The following is a 21,992-nucleotide window of genomic DNA, read 5'->3' as shown; positions in this document are numbered from 1 at the left end:
CCTCTGCACCTTGGGTTCCTCTTACCTCATTGTCACAGAGCAGTAGTGGTTCTTTTGGGTGCTGGGCTGATTTTTCTTAATGCACAGTTCAATCAGTGGTGTCTGGATTTGGTCCCATAGCCGCTTCGCTTTTTGGTCTGGGTGTGGAGGTACCGTAAAAAAGCCTTCTTCATCACAACCCCTTAGGAAAATAGCCCATGTGTGGACTCAAAAATCCTCATTTTGCTTCTGGCTGCATGCCTCAGGATCTCTGCTTTCTTCTTTAGACTGTTCTTTGCAATTCAAATAAGAAACTAAGACAGAAAATATTGGTTCATAGCTTGGGATAGGGCTGCTCCAGGAGCTACTGCCACCATGTCACATTGGCATATGCTTTGTAATCCAAAAAGTGATTTAATTGTTACCAACTTGGCAAACAAAATGAAGTGTATTATCATTCTAAAAAGACCTTTACTGAGTATCCATTAATATCTTGGGAAGCTGAAATAACTTGTCTAACAAGTTGCTCTTATTAGAAAAATACACCTTTTGCTTGACTGTGTGCATTTGCAAGCCCGTTATTTGAACATGTTAAATTTATGTGCAGTCTAATTTTGTAATAGCGAGTGCACACAGACTGCTTCAGTCTTGATTTTCCAGAGCAAAGAAAGGGTATTTTGACTGTCTGGATGTCATGGCATCAAGCAGCATTGCCATCTTTGGGTGTGCAAAAATATTGTGTCATAAATGTCAAAATCATGAGGTACGTGGAAAAAAAAAGAAGATAAAAAGAGCTGGAAATCATTGTCTTCTGAATTTTGCACTTCTAGGAATTATATTTCCTAGTATTTTACTGTAATTGTGAAGTTACTAGAAAGGAAAAGAGTGGGAAAATAATTTGTGGCTGAAGTCTTCACATCACTTGTGTGTTTTGCAGAAAACCTTAAGTATTCCAGGTATCATGCTATCCCATGGGAATTATGATGCAAACAAGAAAAACCCTGCATGAATGTAAAATGGAAGATGGAAAAAAGTATATCAGAGAAAACTCTTTCCAGTAACTGATGGGGATACAGCAAGCCACAGGCTCTGGGTGGCATAGTTGGAAGTTGCAGCCAGTCATTCATATGGCACCAAGTCTCCCAGATACCGTGGCTGCACATCTTGATCCTGCTGGACTAGGTGCCAGGGACTGGTGAGGATGCAGAATGTGTTTGTTTTATTGTGCTTTGTAGGGAAAGTGGCAGAAATGCGATCAAACACAGTAAAAGAAATTCTAATTTATAACAGTGACTATTTGATTGGAAAGGAAATCCACTTGTGGTTAATCTTTCTGGAGTGGCCCAAGGTATTATATATTGACCTAATATAGCAGTACAGTAAATTGGAAATCACTCAGGCTACAGGGCTGTAAATAAGAAATACAATCAAAGAGTTCTGCATTTGTGTTTCAGGAATTGTCGGATAACGATGAACATTTCATACTTATTAATCAAGTAACATGCTGAATAAAAAAAAAAAAAAAAGGATGAGAAATGTAGTATAAAATGGCACTAAAAAGAAGCATGAAATCTATAAAGCTTGAGGCTTCAATCCACTTAGGAGATGATCATGTAGTGTTATAGGCTGCTGTTATTTAACTCAGAAAAACACAGGCTACAAGCAAGACTTTTCATCTAGGTCGTGCAGAGGAAAAATCTCGAGCCTGTTTCCCTGCACATCTGGCAGTGTTGCAGTGCATTTTTTGCTTCCCAATGGGGTCTTGTAACATTGTTATGGCCCAGTGGATGCCTGGCTTCCAACCCCTGACACTAAATGATGGATGGAGGCTCGGGTACCAGCCTGCGCCATGCCCGAGGCATCAGATGCTCACCTTCTGTGCTGGGGAGAGCTGCACGTCTGCAGCATTCATCCAAATTACCCAGAGGTGCAGGTAGTTTCAGTGGCATCAAATTTCCATGCCACTGCTTTCTTCCTCATTAAAGCCACCTTAATTCAGCAGATCTCTTTCCGCTCCCAAATTGAATTTCAATACATTGAATTAGCATGGCTTTCATTCTGAATCGGGGTCTTCACACAAGCCCTACTGCTTCAGAAGGTAGCTCAGACACATTTTCTGCCACTGGTTGTTCTAGGGAGAGCTCTTTTGGTCCTCATGGAGTCGCTAGAGGGGGGTAAATATGGTGGTGGAGCCATCCCACCTTCCTCCAGCTGCATCTCCCTGGGGATCGGCTCAGGGTGGGATGTATGCAGAGCAGATGTACTCTGGGACATTGTGCCAACACGAGCACAAGCTTTGCTTCCCCACTCCATGTGCAGCTCACGCTTTAGATAAGGTGTCTCTCTGGTGGATTTTTTTCTGTTGTATAATAGGTTAGCAAGGATGTGTTGGGGGATCTGCTGCCTGCTCTGGGTTTTGAGGTCTGTACTGGGATGGGTGCCTCCCAGGCAGCATCTCCAGTGGTTTGGGTTGCTCCGGGCATCTGTCAAAGGGATGTGCATCACAAATCATCCGCATTCACTCCTTGCAAGCAGCACCATGGCGATGCTTTTGGCTCAAGCCGGGGCTGTTCTCCTCCTTGCCCACAAAAGCGCAGATCCCTTCTGGATCCTCCTGCTGCAGAGAGGACTTGGAACGGGTGAGGGAAGCCCCAGGTGGCTGGAGGCCACTGCTGCCAACCCCGAAAATCCATTTTGCAAAGTTTACTGAGTCTGGCACAATTGGAGAGCGTTTCCATGGTTTCTTTGATTTCCCTGCCCTCTAGATTTCGTGCCAGGTACAACAAATTTAAGTAGCAGCTCCGTGCTGCAGAGAGGGGCCTTGTGGAACCTTGTTTCTGCTGCACTGCAAAGTTTTTTACAGCAGGGAGGGAAAGTTGACGATGCACCTCAGGGGTCGGATGTCTCCCCTTTCCCCAAACCTCCTAACCCCCAGCACCTTGGTCTCCTGCTGTGCAACCTCTGTGCATGGCACATTAATAAGCCTGAGCCCTGCAGCACTGGATTTGTTAGCTGTGGAGAGGCACAAAGCAGTTGCTGTAATTTACTTGTGTATATTAATATGATTAGTGGCGGTTCATCATAAATTCAGGCCTCCTTGCTTAGCCAGCATCTGAACTCAAGCATGAGGCGGCTGCAGGAGGAGGCAGCCCGTCCTCCACTGGTCACAACTGCAGACTGCGGGGCTATGTTGGATTTACACCATGGGGAATCGTCTGCAGGCTTTGAGCCACCAGCTCTCACCGTGAGGCTTGGGGAGAAGGAAAAAGGCAAGGGTTTGTGCGTCAGCTTCATTCACAGCTTGCGTAGTTTGAAGTGGAGTAATTATTACCCATAAGGAGCTGATCTGTACATGCAAAATAGGTAGAAAATGACCTGGAAATGGAAGAAGTGATGGGTAGCAGCAGGCTTGCACCATGGGAGGAAGGTGTACTATGGCACTGGATCGGTAATGCATGGGCAGCCATTAGGCTGCACTGGAATATTGAGCAGGCACATGCATGCAAAATCCCAAGCACATTTTCAAATGGGAATACACTTGCTAAAGGTCTGTGGCTAGTGCTGACAGCAGGATTTCTCAGAGCTTTTGCCCTTTCCTTTTCATTACAGGGCTACTGCCAGCAGTTGCCTCCTGCACGCAGCCGTGGCTGCCTTAGGCAGCTTTTTTGCAGGTGAACCTTTGCCTTGTAAGGGTAGGTTCTCAATAAAATTTGATTATCAATTAGAGAAAAAAAAAAGGGAGGGGGGAGCAGAAAAAAAGGAAGGGGAAAAAAAAGGGAAAAGAAAAGGAAGGAAGACAAGGTGTGTACAGGAGTAACTTGCATTCCTTCAGCTCTTTTCAGCCCAGGGCAATTTCTCTATCTGCTTAACAAACTGTGTGTGTGTGTGCCCATAACCGTTCTGCACAGGCAGACAAAATGCAGCTCCCTCTGGAAGGAGAAAAGACCAAAAAGACATTTAAAATTCACAGTACAAGGCAGCATGCTGCCTTGCTCTGAGCTGGGCACAGGGCTTCAAAGCTGCCTCTCCTAACCCAAAGTCTGAACCCATGGAGATTTTTTCATGGTATGTTGTCCAGTGCGGCTGTGCCTGGCTCTGTCACACTGGTGTGTGCTCAGGGGGGGTTCCTCTGTGCCACCAAGAGCCTGGAGCAGCCCAGAAGTGCTCTCTGAGCTCACAGTGTTGCTCTGTCTTTCCTTCTGCGTACTGGCAAGGGGCAGCAGAGAGGGCTGTGCCCTGAGCTTGCTGCCTGTTTGTTCCTGTGCTTTATGGCTAGCATTGGATTGCAGCTTTTGCAAGAGCATAGAGCCCAAGAACGGCACAAAATCAAAATCCAAGTAAGTCAAGACAGCCATGAATGGACTCACATGCTGTAAACCCGATACCTGCCCATCACCAAGGGAGAAGCTTGTGTTCCTTATTAAACTGCAAGATTGACTGGTCCTAATAGGTGTGTTCAGAACCTGCACAGACATGTCTCTGTGCCAGAAGTACTTTAGATTATGACCTGCAGTGAAAGCCTGTAAAAGCAACAGAGAAGATTGAGCAAGGGCACTTCTCATAACAGTGCTAGGAGAGTAATTTGTTGTGTGACACCAAACCCATCCTTACAGAGTCAAATTGTCCTCGCTGCTTACGATCCTTTCTGCTAAATGAAGTAGAGCTTTCTGTGCACAAATCCCATCTTGCTAAACATAATCTATTAAATGCTACCATAAAGCTACTTCTGCTGACCCACGGTTGGTACTGCAAAGGGAGGACGCTGCTTTATTTGAAGTGATGCTGATGATTTGGCATTACCAGGAAGCAATATGTACCCAAGGCAGTAGAAGAAGCCCCAGTGACACAGGGTTGATTCATCCTGCTGAAGTCCCAGATGTCCAAGGAGATAAACGGTACCTATAAAGTAGCAGTGGCCTTGAGTATAAATAACTCTGAGAGGGGTTTGGGCCAGAACTTGCTGCTTTTTTTTGCAATAGGAAACAAGCTCAGATCCAATCTCTCATCAACTCATGAAGAGGCAGCTTGACCTTTAGGACGCAGGTTGGTGTCACCTAAAGGGAGGTGTAAAATGTGCTGTGCTTTGCTTTATCTTGGGAACTTTTCCTAATGAGAGCAAGAATTTGTTCAATTAGCTAGGTTTCCCATGGAGAAAAGGTCAGCATTATTTCCAGCTTTGCCAGCCCCTGACAACCAGAGCATCCACAAAATTAGGCTGCCACTAAAAATTAATTATGTTTGCCTGAGCACATTCATCAATAGCGCTGAAGCAGAGAGAGGCAGCTCAAAGGTTACTCAGGTTCTTACATCTGGACGGTGTCATTAAGGTTGTCATATAACCAATATGCTCCAGTTTGTGGTGAATTGCTCTTTGGGGCCTCTCGATGTCATTGTGGTGCTGGAGAGAGTGGTCACAGCTGTTGGAAAAGCTATTTTTTTCTTCTGCAGTGCAGCAGGTACTGCTATTTCCGTGTGCCCAGCAGATTGTCTAGGGGCTGATGTAGGCTCAGTTTGCCCCAAGGATTAATGTTGGCTGTCTAACATGCCTTGTGGGATGAGAGGCAACAATTTGGGGGAAGAGTGATTTCATCTTGGTATTAAAATCCAATGGTTGTTTGCTCTAATAATTGTGGGAATTGTTCATTGTTAGCCAGTCTTTAGGGTTTTGGAGCCAAAAACAATGCTTTGCAGTCATCACAATCTCAGCAGCTTTGGCTGCCAGTGAGCAAGCACGAGCCTGAAATGTGTGGGCTGTTTGCAAAGGATTTCCTTACCGGGTACACAGACAAATCTGTAGCATCCCCATACTTTGTCCATCTGTCCCCCTGGTCCCTGACGTGAGCTTGATGCTGAAGTCCTGGCTCATGGTCTCATCTAAGGAGTGAATTTTGACCCATCCCAGTGCAACAAGCAGTGTCCTCTAGGTCCAACCTGTGCTGACTTGGCAGTTAGGGTTACCCTGAGAGACCCAGACTGACAAAAATAAAATCACAGCGCAAGGCATAGTGCCTATCTGCTGCAGGTATTGCATACCTTCCTTTCCCAGCACCAAGACCCCTGCATGGACACATATGTGCTTGGAAGTTGAGATGTGGCTGGGAAAGCTGCTGCTATTACTATGCTTCTGCTTAAAAAGAAAAGAGTTTATCCTCCATAGGGTTGGCATTAGCAAGCACAGTCAGATGTCCCCAGTCACATAATGTTATTGAACTGAAGATTGTAAATATGTATTAGTGACTTAGCGAAACCTTTAAGGGATTTAGACACTTAAAAAGCTTCTCCTAAATGGAAAAAAATAAAAATAAAAAAATCAACCACACAAAGTCTGGAAGTCTTCATTTAAGGCAAAACTAAAGAAATGAAAATTAGAAGCTAACTTTGGAAGATCTGGTAAAGCAGAGATAAGACACCTAAAACTGACGGATCTGTGTTACAGAGCAATGCCATGCAGCATCACAATTAAGTATGCATTTCAGGCTGCAGCTTTCATTCGAGTCTTTCTGGCTGGCATGTGAAGTTAAGCGTCCTTAGCTGAGATGAGCACTCAAAATAGCGAGAATTCATTGGGGTTGAGGAGACAGAAGAGGCTGGGCATGTGTGATGTTGTGGCTATGGGATGGTGCCTGGGTGGCTCACACCAAGGCAGCAAGGTTCAGGGACTGCTGTCTGCAGGTTAAGCCTTTGCTGTCCCAGGAGCTGCAGAGGTACCTACAAAAATTTATTATTATTATTATTAGTTTTTCTGTGCAGTGGCAGTGATGTATCAGTGATGCTGGTGAGGTTTGGGGACACTCTGTGGCATGCACCAGTTTTAGAGGAGGGTAATCACTACCATCCTCTCTGGTCTTGACTTGAACATTCAACTCTGTTTTCCTCCTGGAAAATGAAGAGCTTAGCACATATTAATCCATCCCAGGGAGGTACCGGGAGATTTCGTAGCTATAAGGCTCTTTGAAGATAAAAGTCTCTTGCAAGTGCTAATTACATTTAATTTCAATAATCTCTTTGGTGCTGGGATCATCCTCTTGCTCTGACTTTGTCCAGCCTGAGCGATAGGGGCTCTGGTTGACATTGGAGACCTCAGGCACTTCCTAAGGCAAACTGTTGTAGTCCCCATGTGCTGTAAATCTGTGCTGAGACGGTAGTGGGAGGGTTTTTCACCTCCTTTAGCTGCTCTAGAATCATTTCACTTGCCCAGCAGGTTTTCCTGCTGGTTTTGGTGGCTGCTCCTTTCTTCATCTCCTCCTTTTGTCATCTGGCAGCATCACCAAGTTTTCACTGTCCTTTCAGTTACAGCTCTCTCCTTGCACATTTATTAGATTAAATATGCTCAAGGCAGACCCCTGGCTCTGTGTCTAAGAGCACAGCTGTTTCTGGTCGCGCTGTGTCTCATTGCAAGAATGCAAAGTGCTTGAAGGAGTCACAGATGGCAAAGAGCATCCAGAGTGTGCTCCTGGATAGCTGGAGTGTGGGCAAAGACTGACCGAGCAGAACAGAGGAGCAGAGGGGAAAAAAAGTAAGTGTGATTAATTATTCAGCTTTTATAGAGGTCAAAAGGAGGGCAGAAAGTCAAAGCTCATCAATCAGCTGGCAAGGAGTCGTTTCCACCTCTGTGTTCATAGATCCGTAATGGTTGAATGTGCAGAGGGAAGACGAAGAGGAATAAAGAAGCTCAAGTGTTGCAAGGGCTTGGTTAGCTCTGCTGGGTCTCTGAGGGAACCTTGCTGTTGGGTCTTGGCATTTGCTGCCCCACAAGGTCTGCTGCTGCCCAGACTTACCTGCAGCGGTGCTGGGCTTCACTAGTGATGGTTGAAACAGGGAAGGATCTGGCACTGTCTGGTTTAGAGAGGACAAAAGGGAAACCCTGTTCTCAGGTATGGGAAGGACTAAGGTGAGGAGAGAGGGACAGGCGGTGGTTCAGAAGTGAAGGATATGGGACCTTGACTGGGGGGGAAGGATGCTGGGTGCAGCCTTGGAAGGTGCCTTCTCCTTCTGCCCCTTGTGCTGGTGAAGGAGCGAGGGAGCCCTGTCTTCACTGGTGGCTTAGGGATAGGTTAGATGACAACCTGGCGGAGGAGTTTGGAACTGGCGTGGTGCAGTCCTGGGGCAGGACGTTGGGTTTGGTGGCCTCCCCAGGCAGGGTGATGCATGGGGTATGGTAGTGGAAGGCTGCTGGCATGTTGGCATCTTCCTGCTGTCTCATCAGGACATGTTTCTAATGCTTTGAAGGCTGCTCTCCTCTTTTGGCAAGATGACGTGCCAAGACAGGGCTGTTGATGGGGCTGGATGGCGTTCCTGCTCAGTGGACACCAGAATGAGATTGCAAAGCCATGCGGCGATAAAAATGAGCTGTTACTGAGCAGTGTGAAATGCAGAGGCATCATTACCGGTGGGGAGGTGAGGAGGGAGGGGTTGAACAACAACAACAACAAAAGTATTTTGGGTCTATCTAGGGTCGGTTTTGGCATGCTGCCACCACCAATGTATGTTTTGCTACCAAACATGCTGAGAAACTGGGAAGCTCTATGAAAGAGGGCTGCAACTGTGTTTTATCAGGTTTAATATTTTTGTTGTAGTTATTACTTCCACTACTACTATTTAAGGAGAAGCTTATAAAGATTAGAAAGGGAAATGCCATCTGTGGAGTTTGGCCAAGTGACAAATTATACTACATGATGTCGTTACTCAAATATTTTGGAGAGTGTGAACAGCGGAGAAGGGAAGCAATTGCCATTGCCTTCTGTCAAATGCACATGTAGGAAAGGAAAAGTCTCCTTCCAGTGCAAGGTCAGCATGAGAAAAGCCAGGCAACAATTTCCCCAGGAACGGCCATGTGCCATGTGCTTGCTGGGTAAACATGCAGAGCATTTCATGGTGTCACTTGTCCCTGAGCATCACGCTGCTGTGGCTTATACGAGACCTAAGTCATTTTAGCAAGAGCCCCAAAGCCAGGCTGCAATTCTCATTGATTTTCCAACACCAAAACAAGGCATCTTTGGAAGCATGAATGAAGAAGCTGTTTCTGCTGTGAAACATCCCTGCATAGATCCTGAAAGGTACCCAGGTTAGCTGAAGGCAGAAATGCGTTTCTTCGTTGGGAAAGGCAAAAGAAAAAAGGCAAAGTATTCACTCAGGAATGCAAAGGAAAGGCAATGTATTCACACAGGAGCCTGGAGAAAAAGGGTTCTGAACCAGCTTCATATTCCATGTGATCTGGTTCCCTTTGTTCCAGGAGAAAGGACCAGCACTGCTCACATTGTTTCAAAAGCTCACTTTCAGGTAAGAAACAAATTTTCTAGTAGTTCTGAGCCCTGCAGGGCTGTATGCAATGTGCTGGCCGTTTACCTATGCATCCTCCCCAGGCTGATTTATGTGGGGATGCTTCAGCACCTACATGAAGTCCCAGTTCAGCTCAGGCTGTTGATCCCCACAGGAAGGCAGAAGATCTCCCCAGTTTGCTCCCTGTAATCTCTAGCTTCACTGGAGCTGGAGACCTCTCTCCATCACTTCAGCAGCCTCTTCCTCCAAGGCAGTCAGGTCACACAGGTCTTCCTTCGATCTAATTCGCATATAGAGCTAAACCAGCTCTGCACTGTAACCCTGGCACGAGGAATATTGAAGGCAATTATGGGAAAAAATGGCAAAAATCCTGTTTATTGCAGCGATATCCCAATGGAGATGCATTTATCATGCTGCAAGTTCTTATCTGAGCATGTTCCCATGGGAAAAATTGACACATTTTGACGATACACAGCAGTTTGTTATACCCTGTCCCAGGAGCCAGGAACAATTTATCTTCAGTGTCTAATCTTAATGCCTTCAGTACAGATATTTATTTCTATAATGATAGCAATGGCCTCACAGGATTGTCTGTATGGATGTTCTGTGGGCTGCCATGAATACTGCAATAGTAAAAACAATAATTAAGTATTACTACAGCAATACAAGTTAGTACTGAACTCAGGAAGGCCACAAAGTTGTCAGAGCAGGATCTGTCACATCTCCAGCTCTTGGCTCCAACCCATGCCACTGCGGCCAAGGGAGATGTGTTTGGTGTTGCACCGGAGCAGAGCAAGGTGCTGGGGGCTGGATTTGGCCATTTTGCTGCCTCATGGTGGGATGTCGACACACAGTAGCCCATGCAAGCCCAGGGCTGGTGCTGTAAGGATGGTAAGCAGGTCCCATGAGTGCAGGGACCCTCTTTCTGCACCCCGTTATGGGGCAAGAATTGAAGTTTCCAGAGGCAAAATCTTCCCTTTGGGGTTGGAGGTGGGATCTCTAAGGCATTATGATGCAGATTTGGTAGTCGGGTATGACAGGAGGGCATGGGAGGCAGCCTCTTTGTATCTTCAGAAATCCAATGGTCTTTCCTACCACCCAGCTACCTGTGTTTTTGCTTTCTGGGTGAGAAAGAGGGTACAGAGGGCAAACGGTTGTGCACAGTTTGCATGCGATGCACGGTTGTGCAACGGTTGTCCAGGGTGATGGAGAACTCCAGCCTTTAACCATTAAACATCATCAGGGAGTTGTCTGCTTCCAGTCCAGAGGTGTTTTCAGCAAGCAGGAATCATTTACTGGTGTCATTACCTTCCAAAGGGGGCACGTTACCTCCAGACCCTGTAACAGAGTCAGCCTTGTTTGGAGCTGCAGTGTTTGAAGGCACTGGTGCTTCTCCTTGGCTGTTGTGCAGGGAGGTTTGCAGGCAACTGAAGGCAGACCAAAGCTTCTTGGAGCAGCCTGAGGTTTCCAAAAACCGGTGCAAGGCAGATGCTGGTTGTGGGTGATGGAGAGGAAGGAGCTGGGAGGTGCCCATCAGCCTGCAAGCAAAGCAGGGACAGGGACACGTGCATCACAAGAAGCTGCCCATGGATCCACGGTCTGAAGGCCCCTTGTGAGGCATGGTGCTCTTTGTCTTTTAGGGTGCTTTGCCGAGCTGATCTGCAAGTGACCACAGTTTGGCAACCCACTCGTTATGAAACCTCCAGCAGGATTGGTGCAAACCACCTGAAAACCTGAGGCAGGCAGGAGCTGCCTCTGCAGAGCTGCAGAGCCCAGTTGGCTCTTTTGATTTCCAGATCAAATGCATTCACCGTCAGTTGATCCAGCTTGAATTTTTTTTTTTTTTCCAAATATTTTCCTGTCAATGGAAATGCTCTGCTCCCTTCTGGTGTTTGCCTGTGTTGTATTTATAGAGAGGATTCACAACCGTGTTTAGGCTCTGTCTTGCCAGACGATGCACAGCCCAAGCTGTGTTGGCCTCCTCCCAGATCCTGGGCTCCCCGCTCCTCAGCCCAGCCCAGCAGCTTTGGTGTCTCCTCTCCCCATCTCCATTGGTCTGGCTTCTGCAGCCAGAACCAAAGGTGGTATTTCTGATGTGGTTTCACTACCGAGCTTCTCTTAGAATCACAGAATCATTTAGGCTGGAAAAGAGCTTTGAGACCATCGCCCAAGTCTAACCATCACCCTAACCAACCAAGACCTTTGCTTTTAAATGTCATTTCTTTGTGTGTGTTGGCACCTGAGAAGGTGGGTTTGGGTGAAGAACAGCATGACCAAGCTCTGGCAGCCGGAGTAACCCTCTGTTAGAGATTTCTCTAGAGATTTCTCACCTAAAGAAGTCAAGCAGCTGCCAAAGGCTGGGGTGGAAAATAACGCAGGGGCTGCGGAGGGACCCTAGTGACCATGGTCTGCTCTGAAGTGGCCAAAAAGCAGGGAGCTGAGCACTCCCTTTGCTCTGTCTGCCTTGCAAAACTCACCTCCCTCCCCAAAATCTCAGACAGTCCAGCTATGTCTTGTGCTCCATCCAGCTGCTCTATTTCACATCCTGCCCTGTCTTGTGCTGCCTCTTTCTCACCTTGCCTTGCAAAAGCTCAGAAAAAAACTCTGACATCAGCACACCATTAGTCTTCTTAAATCTCCAGGTCAGCACTGACTGATTTTATCTTTTTCCACCCCTTCCAGCAAAATTCCTTGCAGCTCTGTAGGCTGTCCCCCTAAGCTGTACAAGATGTAGTTTTCACAGGTTATTTTTATCAGAGGAAAATATTAGCCTGCCTGCTGCCATATGAGATCTGTCTGTGCCCCGCCAGCCTTGCTGTGGGCCGCACGCTACAAGACAATGCAAATATTTTTATATATAGCAGCCCTCCATATGCAGCAGCACAAGAGGAGAGGGCTGGGGACTGGTGGGAGGCACGGAGGTTTGGGGGGGACAGGTGCAGGTGTCGCAAAGAAGCAGCGATGCTTTGGGCTGCAGATGGGGCAAACCTGGACTGTACAGAAATACGGAAAAAATCTGTTCTGGTCAGCAAGGTGTTCGGTTTTGGTGTCTGAATGATGCAAGAGGTGAGTATATGTTAGAGATCTTGCAAGTAGGGAACCCCAGCACTGACAAACCCCTACCTATAAAATAGGATGGGATAAATTAACTAACAAATAGGCAATATGAATTTATTCTGGCTCCCAGAGTTTTTCTTCTGTTGAGATTTAATACCTATTTGGCTGCTAGGGGTAAAAATTACACGGTGGGGAATTTTCTAAGGAAATGTGGAACAACCAAAACTTCTTGTGGAAATGTATGGATGAGTGCCACTGGGATTCAAGTTTTGGGTTGAAAAGCAAAATCCTAAATCTCTATAAAATACCCCAATGGTTGAGGCATTGCTTTAGATATGAGACCAAGGCTTACTCCCTGCATTAGAGCAGGGATTTTTTTTTTTTTATGTTTCCTTCCTCACCACCACCTCCAAAAAAAGTCAGCTGTTGATTTTGTGTATATCTGGCCAACTCTTTGAAACCACAAAAAAATGCATGAGCAGGAGAAGCATTTCCCTCGCTGATATAACTGAAATACTTCTTTGCTCTAGTTATTTTTTCCCCACTCTGGTTGATGGAGTAGCTCTTTCCTGGCATTTTGTAATCAAAGAACACATCTGATACACATCCTTTTCCATTAAAATAAGTGTTTACTTAGTCGCCGAGTTCACCAAAGTGCTTTGAAATTACATCGCTCAAAACACTGACATTTATAGGCAATGCAAATTAAATAGACATAACCAGTGATGTCAGTGTGTGCAGGCAGGGCGCAGAGTCAAGGTTTCTCCAAGCAGTGAAAACCTCTCTGCCCGCGCCTGTCTTCAAATGTCCTTGCACCAGCAGTGATTTTATTTAATTGCACTGTAACTTCAGAGCTTTCCCACCCTTCCTGGCTCTGCACTGAGAAATTGCTTCTCTCCAAAAGGATGCAAAAGTGAATAAAACTGGCCCCAGAGCAGGGATGTGGCAGCAGAGTCCTGGTGCCTGCGGGGAGGTTCTTACTGCAGGCTTCCCAGAGAGGGGCCAGCAGGAAATAAACAGTTGTGAGAAGTTATCACTCTTCAGAGTGTCTGCAAAATGAGAAAATCAGGTGGGTGCTGGGGTGGTGCATGCACAGCTTAAGAGGAAAGTCTCATCCTTGCAGGATAAAGGACCAGTAGAAGCAATTTGTGGTGCCAGAGCAGTGCGAGCTGTGCAGCATCCCCTGGGATGGAAAATTCAGCGCTGTTGCTGCAGAGGAGCTGGACTGGCACAGCTCAGTCTGACAACCGTCCTATCCCTGCCTGCATGGACCTTGTAGGTCCTCACCGCAGCTGAGGGTGTGCCTTGCTCACACCCACCCCAATTTCCCTATTTCTTCTTCTGTCCTGCTCTGGGGCTATCATGTGCTCCTGTGGAACCCACACTCCCAGAGAGGTGTCACCCACCTGGGTTGGGATACAGCGACACTTCCCATGGACCAGTGATTCTCAGGGCTGGAAGATCTCCCTGGCACCTCTTAGAACTTCCAGCTCAATAAACCATGTCCTACAATAGCTCTCACTAAAGATAGCCCCTTTCCAGGCTCCAAAGTGTGCCGGTGTCCCCAGTGGCAGTCCATCCATGTGCCCACAAAGGGGCAGAAGCAGAGGCAGGACCCAGCCTAGGGCACATAGAAATCTGCTTCCATCTGGCTCCCATACGAGCTGAAATTAGCAACAGCTTTTTGACCGTTTAATATTTCAAGATGTTCTGGGGGAAGCGGTGAGGCTCCTGGAGGGGGATGGAGGAATGTGCAAGAACTGCTTCTGTGCCTTTGTAATGTGTCCTTTATTATTTTTATTTTTATTATTATTTTTTTAATTGTTTCTGTTCCTGCAGTGGGAAAAGCTTGCCAAAGCACAGCCAGCAGATGGGCAGCCCAGGGGGCAGGCACCCCCAGCTCAGGATGCAGGTGGCAGCATGGGGACCAGAGGGAATTATTTCTCCTTTTCTCCTCTCCTTGCTTCATGTTCCTGGCAGCATCTCAGCTCCTGCTCCTGGGGAACCCCATCCCATTTTTCAGCTGTCCTCCTCCCATGACCTCCCTTCCCTGCAACGAACAATTTCTATAGGATGCAGAGGTGGGAGGGGAATATTTGTTCCTTCCCCACAAAATAAAATAAATAAAATTATAAAAGCAGCATAACCTGGCAGCACCAACCCTCCCTGCCCTGCCGTGACCCCACCAGTAAAGCAGGTGGTGAGATGCCTGTTTCTACACTAACAATAAAATCTTAAGCCTAACAGGGAGAGAAGCCAGGAACTGAAATATTCATTGCTGGCTCCTCACCGTCCACCAAGACTGCTTTAACATCTCTGGTCTCGGTTTGCCCTGTTTATTATGTAAGAGGCTTTTTAATAATATACGTTGAGACATATGGCCCCTCAGATTTAGTATGCAAATGCAATATGCTTAACTAAAAATAGATGATATGCTTAATGTAGTTTGTTATAACACCTTCTGTTACTTGGTGAGTAATGAATCGCGGCTGCGCTTTGCAGAGCTTGTATTGGATTGAGCAGGGATCAGCCTCAGCTGCAGGCTCGCCTCCAAGCAGTGGGGGAGGTCGATGAGAACGGAGTCCCAGAGGTGCCGTGTCCTGCCTCTGCCAGCACCATGGCCAGAAAATGAAGTAGAAGACACCCGAAGAAATGTTTGGCAGGGGGTTAAGTGACAAATTGCTGGTAGGGAAGCTTTGGATGCCAGCTAGGTAGAGCATTGCCTTGTACCCTGGAGCGCTAGTTTGTGTTTTGGGGTGTATAGCCTGCACACATTCCTGTCCTGCTTTGCACTGTAGGAATCAGGCAGTGATCAAACCCCACTGCAGTGCCTGCTGAAGGAGTCTGCTCACTGCCAGCACCATGCCTGGGTGCAAGTTGCAGAGCCAGCCCTCTTGCAGGCTCCATGGGCAGAAAGCTCTTTCCTTTCTTCTTTTCTCTCCTGCCTCTTATTTTTGCTTCTCTTTGTGCAAATCCCTTAACTGTTTCTCATTGAAACAAAGAGAAACAACAAACAAGAGGTGTCATCTTGTGGTGCTGATTGTCTGGATTGCAGTGACTCTCCTGGCCCCTTTGCAAAGCCATCGAGAACTGTGAGCCCTCCATGCCCCTGTCGCAGCCCCAAGAGATTTTCAAATGCAAAGAGATGAATTTTTTGAACATATTCTTTCACCAAAAAAAAAAAAGGAGAAAAAGGAGAAATCCTTTATATCTGATAACTGAAATATCCCATCTGTATCCCAAGAGATAAAGGACTGAATCAGCTCTGCAGCTAATACTGCTGTCTCGCTTGCCTTCAGTGCAAGCTGTCAGCTTTTCATGCTGGTAGCTCTTTCAGGTGTAGAGCTTTTGGTTTCCTTTTCCCAGAATAGGTTTTTAACCTCCTGCACAAAGCGCTGCTGACTTGCCATAGTGAAGCATGTTGCGCGGTGCTTCTGTGCCGCTCTTCTCATGCTCTCCGTCTCCATCAAAGCTTCCAGTAGCGTTCAGATCATCGCTGATGTGCTGAGCCATGTCTACCTGGGTCGTCCAGCTCTGCTCCACCTCCTGTGCAAGGTTTGAGGGATCTGAGATCACTTCCTATCTCCATGAGAGGAAGGCAGGGAGATTTCCATTGGGAAATGCTTCTTCTCCCCACAGCTCATCCCAGCACACATAATTCAAGAAGACTATCTCAGTGTGCAGCCCCCAGCACAGAGGAGAAGGCGAGGTCCCTTCTGCAGGTTCTCAGGAGAGCCTTGGAGCAGCAAGGTCTGATTTCCCAGCTGGGGGAATGGTTTGTAGAGAGAAGCTGCCTGCCACCCTCACATAGCATCTTCTGCCGCTCCTGCAAATTTCCCCTGTCCCTCTTAAATACAGGTGAGCATTTAAGGGAGGGGTGGGATTGTGCATGCCCTGCGCAGCCCCAGCCCCGCTGGGACCCTACTTCCGAGCAGGATGCAGGGTTTGTTCTCAGCAGCTGCCAGAGCTGGTGTCAGACATCTCATTTTCATCCTTGTGGGAACTCCTTGTCCCTGATTTCTCCCAAGACAGCAGCCAAAGCAGAGCCCAGAATAGTAAAATACACAGGACAAATTGTTAGAGATTGTTTTTAGTGGGAAAGTTGTGTCAACTCAATTGCCTGTCAAGCGGATGTTATCATCCCCCCCCTGAACCTGATGCAAATATTCTTATTTCAGCTTCACTTAATGCTGTTACCAAGCAACTTTAACTGCAGCAAAACACAACACTTCCACAGAAAGGAGAGCATTCACAGGGGATTGGAACTGGTTTCACTGTAGTTAAATGGGTTTCTATATAATTGCATATTTTTTTCCTGTTAGCTTCATGAGTACAGCTTTGGTATCTTTCCATGGCTATTGTTTTTTCTTTTGTTTTTGTCCATAAATATTTGTCTAGGAAAAACATGAGAATATTATGCATTTTCCTGAGATTACAGAATGTAAAAGAGGCACTGGGGAATCTTCCAGCCCACCACCTTCAATAGCAACATTGAACCCATTTTACAGATGGGGAAAAACTGAAGCAAAGAACAAGGAGTGTCTGAGGAGAACCCAAGCCTCCTAGCTCTGCAGTTACTTCTGCTCAGCACAGAAGAAGGCTTATTATCCAAATTAAACCTCCAGGCCACCTTCTAGTAGAGCCATGGCATGAACCAGCTGAGAAACCATGTACCAGATTGAGGCAGGTGGGATCTGCTTTGTTTTCCCCCGAGCAGGAGTGGCTTCTGCAGCACTGCCAGTGACTGCTCCAGCTATAAACGACTCAGGACTTGGGCTGTGAGCATCTTCAGTTCCCAGAAATTAGTGTTGAGCCCAGTTTCAGATATTAATTGCCAGGGAAAAATGGGTTGGTTTGGACATAATAAGGCAGGGGAAGAAGGGGAGCTCCATGCCTTTGGCAGCGTTTCTTATTTTAATTGCAGCTCCTTGAATGTTCAAGGAGAAGAACTTTGCAGCCTGCACCCAAGCCTGCAGTCAGCTGGAGCTTTATTGAGGTTTTCAAGCGGTGCTCTGAGCAGAAAGTCCTGATGAAATCCTGGGAAGCCTGTGCCAGAAATAGAAAGCTGTGCAATCTGCAACATACAATACTCTGCAGCCAGCTTGAAGCACATGCTGAATTAATCCCCAATTTAATTAACACTACAGTAATCCTTCAGCAAAAAGAGCAGCTTAGGATTTGTTTGGAAACACTGTGCTGTATACAGTAATATATATTAACGTCTTCAGAAACGCAATCATTAAGGATGCTTTACTCCATTCCTAATGTAGGCTGCTCTGAAAAACTAATTTATAACTTCTGGTCTCTGAAAATAGGGATTGGAGATTGAATGAAGGTATGGGGTTGCGCTTCCCAAAATTACAAAATTAGTCTAAAAACCATATGGTACAAACCAAACCCCAATTGCCTTGAATTTATTTTTGAAGTTTTTCTGGCATCTGAGCTAGTCAAGGGGTTTTCAGGGTTACTTTGTCTCCCTTGATGGATGTCTGCAAGAAATATGCTTAAAGAAACAACAGCAACAGTCTGGCCTGGCGCTCAGCCCTGTGCCTCCAGGAGGTACCACTGGAGGAAGACATGCAATAGGATGCTATTTTCTATTAAAGGATGCTATTTTATATAAAGGCTTTTGTACAGTTGGGCTTTTAATTTTTCTTTCTTAGTAGAAAACAGCTATTTTGTAGAAAATTAATTTTTATTAGAAGTGGCAGTTTTTCAAAGCTGGTTTTGTGTTTATAGTTTGATCCTTACATGTTTCTTGCAGAAAGAAACAAAGAATGCTCCCTTGCTTTTGGCTGCCTTTCTAAAAATGCTGTTTATTTTGCTCTTCTTGTTATTATCATTTATGAAAATTAATAACTCTGTGTTTTAATACCAGAGTTCCTTCTACGATGTAGAAAATCCATTCTCCTCCTTGTGCATGATTACAATGGTTGCAAGCCAGGATTTTCCATGTAAAATTGCAAAGCCTGTCACTTTTTAGTTTCTTAAAGATATTTGCAGACTGTATCTTGTTTGCTTGCTTATGTTTCTGAATGCAGAATGGTTTACCCACAGAGAAAGACAGAGCAGTGCACAGCACTTGGGGAAATCCATGGAATTAAGTCAAGGCAGACCCAGGGAAATGTGAGGCAGGTGCAGAAATGGGCAGATTAATTTCGGACCAAAGTGTTTCAACAAAACAGTTCCCGTTGCCCAACAAGTTAGTGAAAATTAGTGAAGGAAGCATATGGTATCACCTCAGAAGTGTTGGAAAAGGATCAACACCCAGCAAAGTGATGGAGCTGGGTGGGGTCAGCACGAGTGGGAGTCCCGTGGAAATAACGGGATCAGGCGTTAAGTTGGAGGAGGAGGAGGTGGGTGCTAGGAAAGGGTTCAAAATGCACGGTTCTGGCATGCGTTCGCCTCAGCAGCAGTGAGGTTGGATGGGGACGCTCAGCGTTTCCAAAGGCTTCGTGGGAATTCTGGCTTCACGCCCAGCACTGGAGCATTTGGGGAGCCCTCGCTGAGGAGGTGTTGGTGGGGATGAGACCCTCAATGGGGGGTTGAGGGACCCCTTGAGCAGATAGAGAGTTCAGTCATGCCAACATCCATCCTATGGCTCACGGAGGGAGAGGAGCCAAATTATGGCCAAGAACAGCAATGGCAATTTACGCCAGGTTTTTGTTGTGGTGGGTCCCAGTAATGGGGCTGTGTTGTTTGCAATAACCCCCATCATAGGAGCATGGCAAGGATCAGTTCAGGTCATGGTCACTGGGTTTTGAGCAAAAGTGGAAGCCAGGAGCAAGGGTGGTCAATGCTAACCTTGTTCCAGGACACTTCTGTGCAGGGAAAACCCTAAAAAACTTCATTCTTTCTCTGCCGTTGTCCCACTAACTTGGGATTCAGAGGAAATACGTGCAGCCTGCACATCCACCACGTGCCACAGCATTCAGTAGCAACACTACCATGCCATAATCGTAACACTGTTTGGCTACCAAAAACACTTTTGCCTCAGTAAGGAAAAAATACGTGATTCCTTTGTACAGAATGTTGCAGAACCAATGCTCTGGGCACATGGATTAGGGAGTGCCGGAGGCATCAATCAATGGGAGCATGTACTTAAGAGTGTGGGTTGCAAATCAAAACCTCTCTGCCTGGTTAAATGTCCGACCCCAAGTGCTTGGAGCTGAGCTCTGGACCCCAGGGATTTAGAAGTACGTGACGCTTGGGGAGGAAACAGTTTTCATAAATCCTATTTATCTCTAAATTCTTTTGGAGGTAGGAAAACAGAGCTTTAGAAGGTTAAATATTAAATAGCCTGCTCCAGCTGCTCAGTAGGTAAAGGACAAAGTGCCAGCAACCGCAGAACACGTCACTGTGGGCACAGAGCATGAAGCTTCAAGTAGCCACTGTGTAAAGCAGCCTCAGTGGCACAGTGGAGCATTTTTAGTGTTGTTTGCTCCCAAAAACTGAATGAAACATGTGGTTTGGTTTGTGTTTGCAGGGGGGAGGGTTTGATAGCACAGGAGGGGATGAAGGGGAGGACTGTGCATCTGCTCGGGGGTCTCCGGAGGTCTCCGGCCTTCTTGGACCAACACTTGATCTGTTTGACTATGGCTTTATGCTGCTGAGTGTTACACCTGGAAGAATGGTTAGCTATCAAAGAGGTAGATCTGTGCACTGTGAGTGCTCTCTCAATCCTGACAAATCCATGCCAAAGCCCATTCCCACCAGTGCAGTCTCTGGCTTTGTTTGCCTTGGGAGGTACCGAGTGAGCAGGATCCAAGAAAATCCTCATTGGAGAGGAAGGCTGATTCCTTCACTGCCTGATGAGTCAGCAGAGTTGCCTCCTCTTAAGCAGTGGGGTCCTGAGATTTGGGAGCTTCGTGCTATCTGCTACCACTTTTTTCTTCCCCTGTGCTTCCCCTGTGCCCATGTCATCACATGGCCTGGTGTCTTCTGCACATCTTTGTACAGCCCTGGGGTAACAGTTCTGTGGCTGTCGTTCCTTGGTGTTGGGTTTCTGCCAGTGTTTTGGATTGAATACAGTGCTGCTAAAATTTGAAATGCATAATAAAATTCTAGAAAAATACCAAGGAATAGCAAGCAAAAAAAAAAAAAAAAAAAAAGAGTGACTCATCTTTATACAGAAGTTCTTTAGGTAGCATTTGCTGCCCCTAAGCATAGATTGATATTAGTGGGTAGCTATTTTTTTAGGCCATACTGTGCATAGTTAACAACTTCCTTTGCAAATGAGCCCCCTACCCTTTAATCCCATGTGCTCCCTTTAGTTTGTTTGGATGTGAGACTGTGGCAGCAAAGCTGAAGAAAGAAATGTTATGCACCCCTTTTGCATGAAGATGCCTGGGTGATAGAGAAGCCCAAGTCCTCATATATCACACTCAGGTCTGGTTTGCATCCCATTAATTCAGCTTCAGAAAGTCTCTTTTGAGTTGGTTTTAGTGGAAGGGAGTCTCAAGATGTGGAACATCACATCAGCCAAAGTGAGGAAGCCACTAACTGGGTGATTTGTTTGAGCCCATGAGCTGCAAAGTATCTTTGTCCATCTTGAAGCAATTTTGGTAGCTGAAGCCATGGGCAGCTTTGGATATTAAACTTTCTTCATTACTTGATTGCCCATGTTATGTCCTAGGTGGGCTTGGGCTGTGTCAGTGCCAGAGATGAGGCTGCAGGGCAGCAGAGGTCGGTGCACCCCTGCTTTTGGTTACAGAGACCTTACAGACATTAGAAAGAACTCTGAGGGAAGGAGAAGTTTATTTCTGTAAGTTAAGTGCATGGGAATGCATTTATTTTTTTATTTTTTTTAAACTGAATATCATCGAGAAAATAGATGTAGCCTCCTGTTTTCTCTAGAGAGTATGGATCAGGCTGGAGAAATCACAGATCTCTGAGATCTGGGGTAGACAAGCCCCTGGGAGGGGCAGCAGTGTGAGGACCAGGAGCCAGCAGATGCTCTTGGTCCCAATGGGGAAAAGCCATGGTGGCTGCAGCAGCGAGCTGTGCTGCATCTCTTGGTGCTGGGTTTCCCTCTTCTATGCTCAGAAACCTGATCAGCCAGGTGGAGCACTCCCTGCTGCTTACCTCTTGCTTTTGAGCAGATTTCCCAGATGTAACTTCCCAGTGGACACCATCCCACCCACCCCATCCCGCTTAACCTCCTGCCTTCTTCTTTCAGAGGAGACGACATTTGAGGCTGGAGTCAAGGTTCAGATCCACAGCCAGTCTGAGCCACCGTTTGTCCAGGAGCTTGGGTTCGGGGTGGCCCCTGGCTTCCAGACCTTTGTGGCCACCCAGGAGCAAAGGGTAAGTCCCAGATTTCATTTACAAACCAAGGTCCCTCCAATGGTTCCATGAGAGGGTTTTCATCTATGTGCTGATGCCCATGGAGAGGTGTTTTCATGGTTAAGAGCCATTTTTACTCCTTGCTTCAAATTGGTTGGAGAGAGGACAATTTTTTCAGCATTACTTTCCGTGCATTACCCACAATTCCCATAGCTTTGGCCAAAAAAAGGATTTCAGCTTTGCTCATTTTCCTGGCTCATTTTTTTCATGGTTATGGTTCACCCATGGCGGTCGCTAAACATGTTGGGTACTATCGAAGCTGCTGAGAACAGATGTCTTTTGCCAAAAGGCTCTCACACTCACAAGAGAGGATTTCATGCAGCAGAGCATTG

General features: G+C 46.5%; 1 protein-coding gene across 3 annotated transcripts in view; it reads left to right on the top strand.

Annotated features, from left to right (window-relative positions):
* The window catches only part of ASIC2 (acid sensing ion channel subunit 2), a 528,892-nt gene that overhangs the window by 488,612 nt on the left and 18,288 nt on the right, over positions 1 to 21,992 (top strand). For all 3 annotated transcript variants that reach the window (XR_011089935.1, XM_068661005.1, XM_068661006.1), the window contains exon 3: positions 21,494 to 21,621. Coding sequence is in view for 2 of the 3 variants with exons in the window: in XM_068661005.1 (XP_068517106.1) it covers positions 21,494 to 21,621 (128 nt within the window). In the remaining variant the exon portion in view is untranslated. The remainder of the gene's footprint in view (positions 1 to 21,493; positions 21,622 to 21,992) is intronic.

The sequence above is a fragment of the Anas acuta genome, chromosome 25, assembly GCF_963932015.1.
Source record: "Anas acuta chromosome 25, bAnaAcu1.1, whole genome shotgun sequence".
NCBI classification, from domain to species: domain Eukaryota; kingdom Metazoa; phylum Chordata; class Aves; order Anseriformes; family Anatidae; genus Anas; species Anas acuta.
The sequence above is the reverse complement of the archived record's forward strand: the minus strand, read 5'-3'. Positions and strand labels throughout refer to the sequence as shown.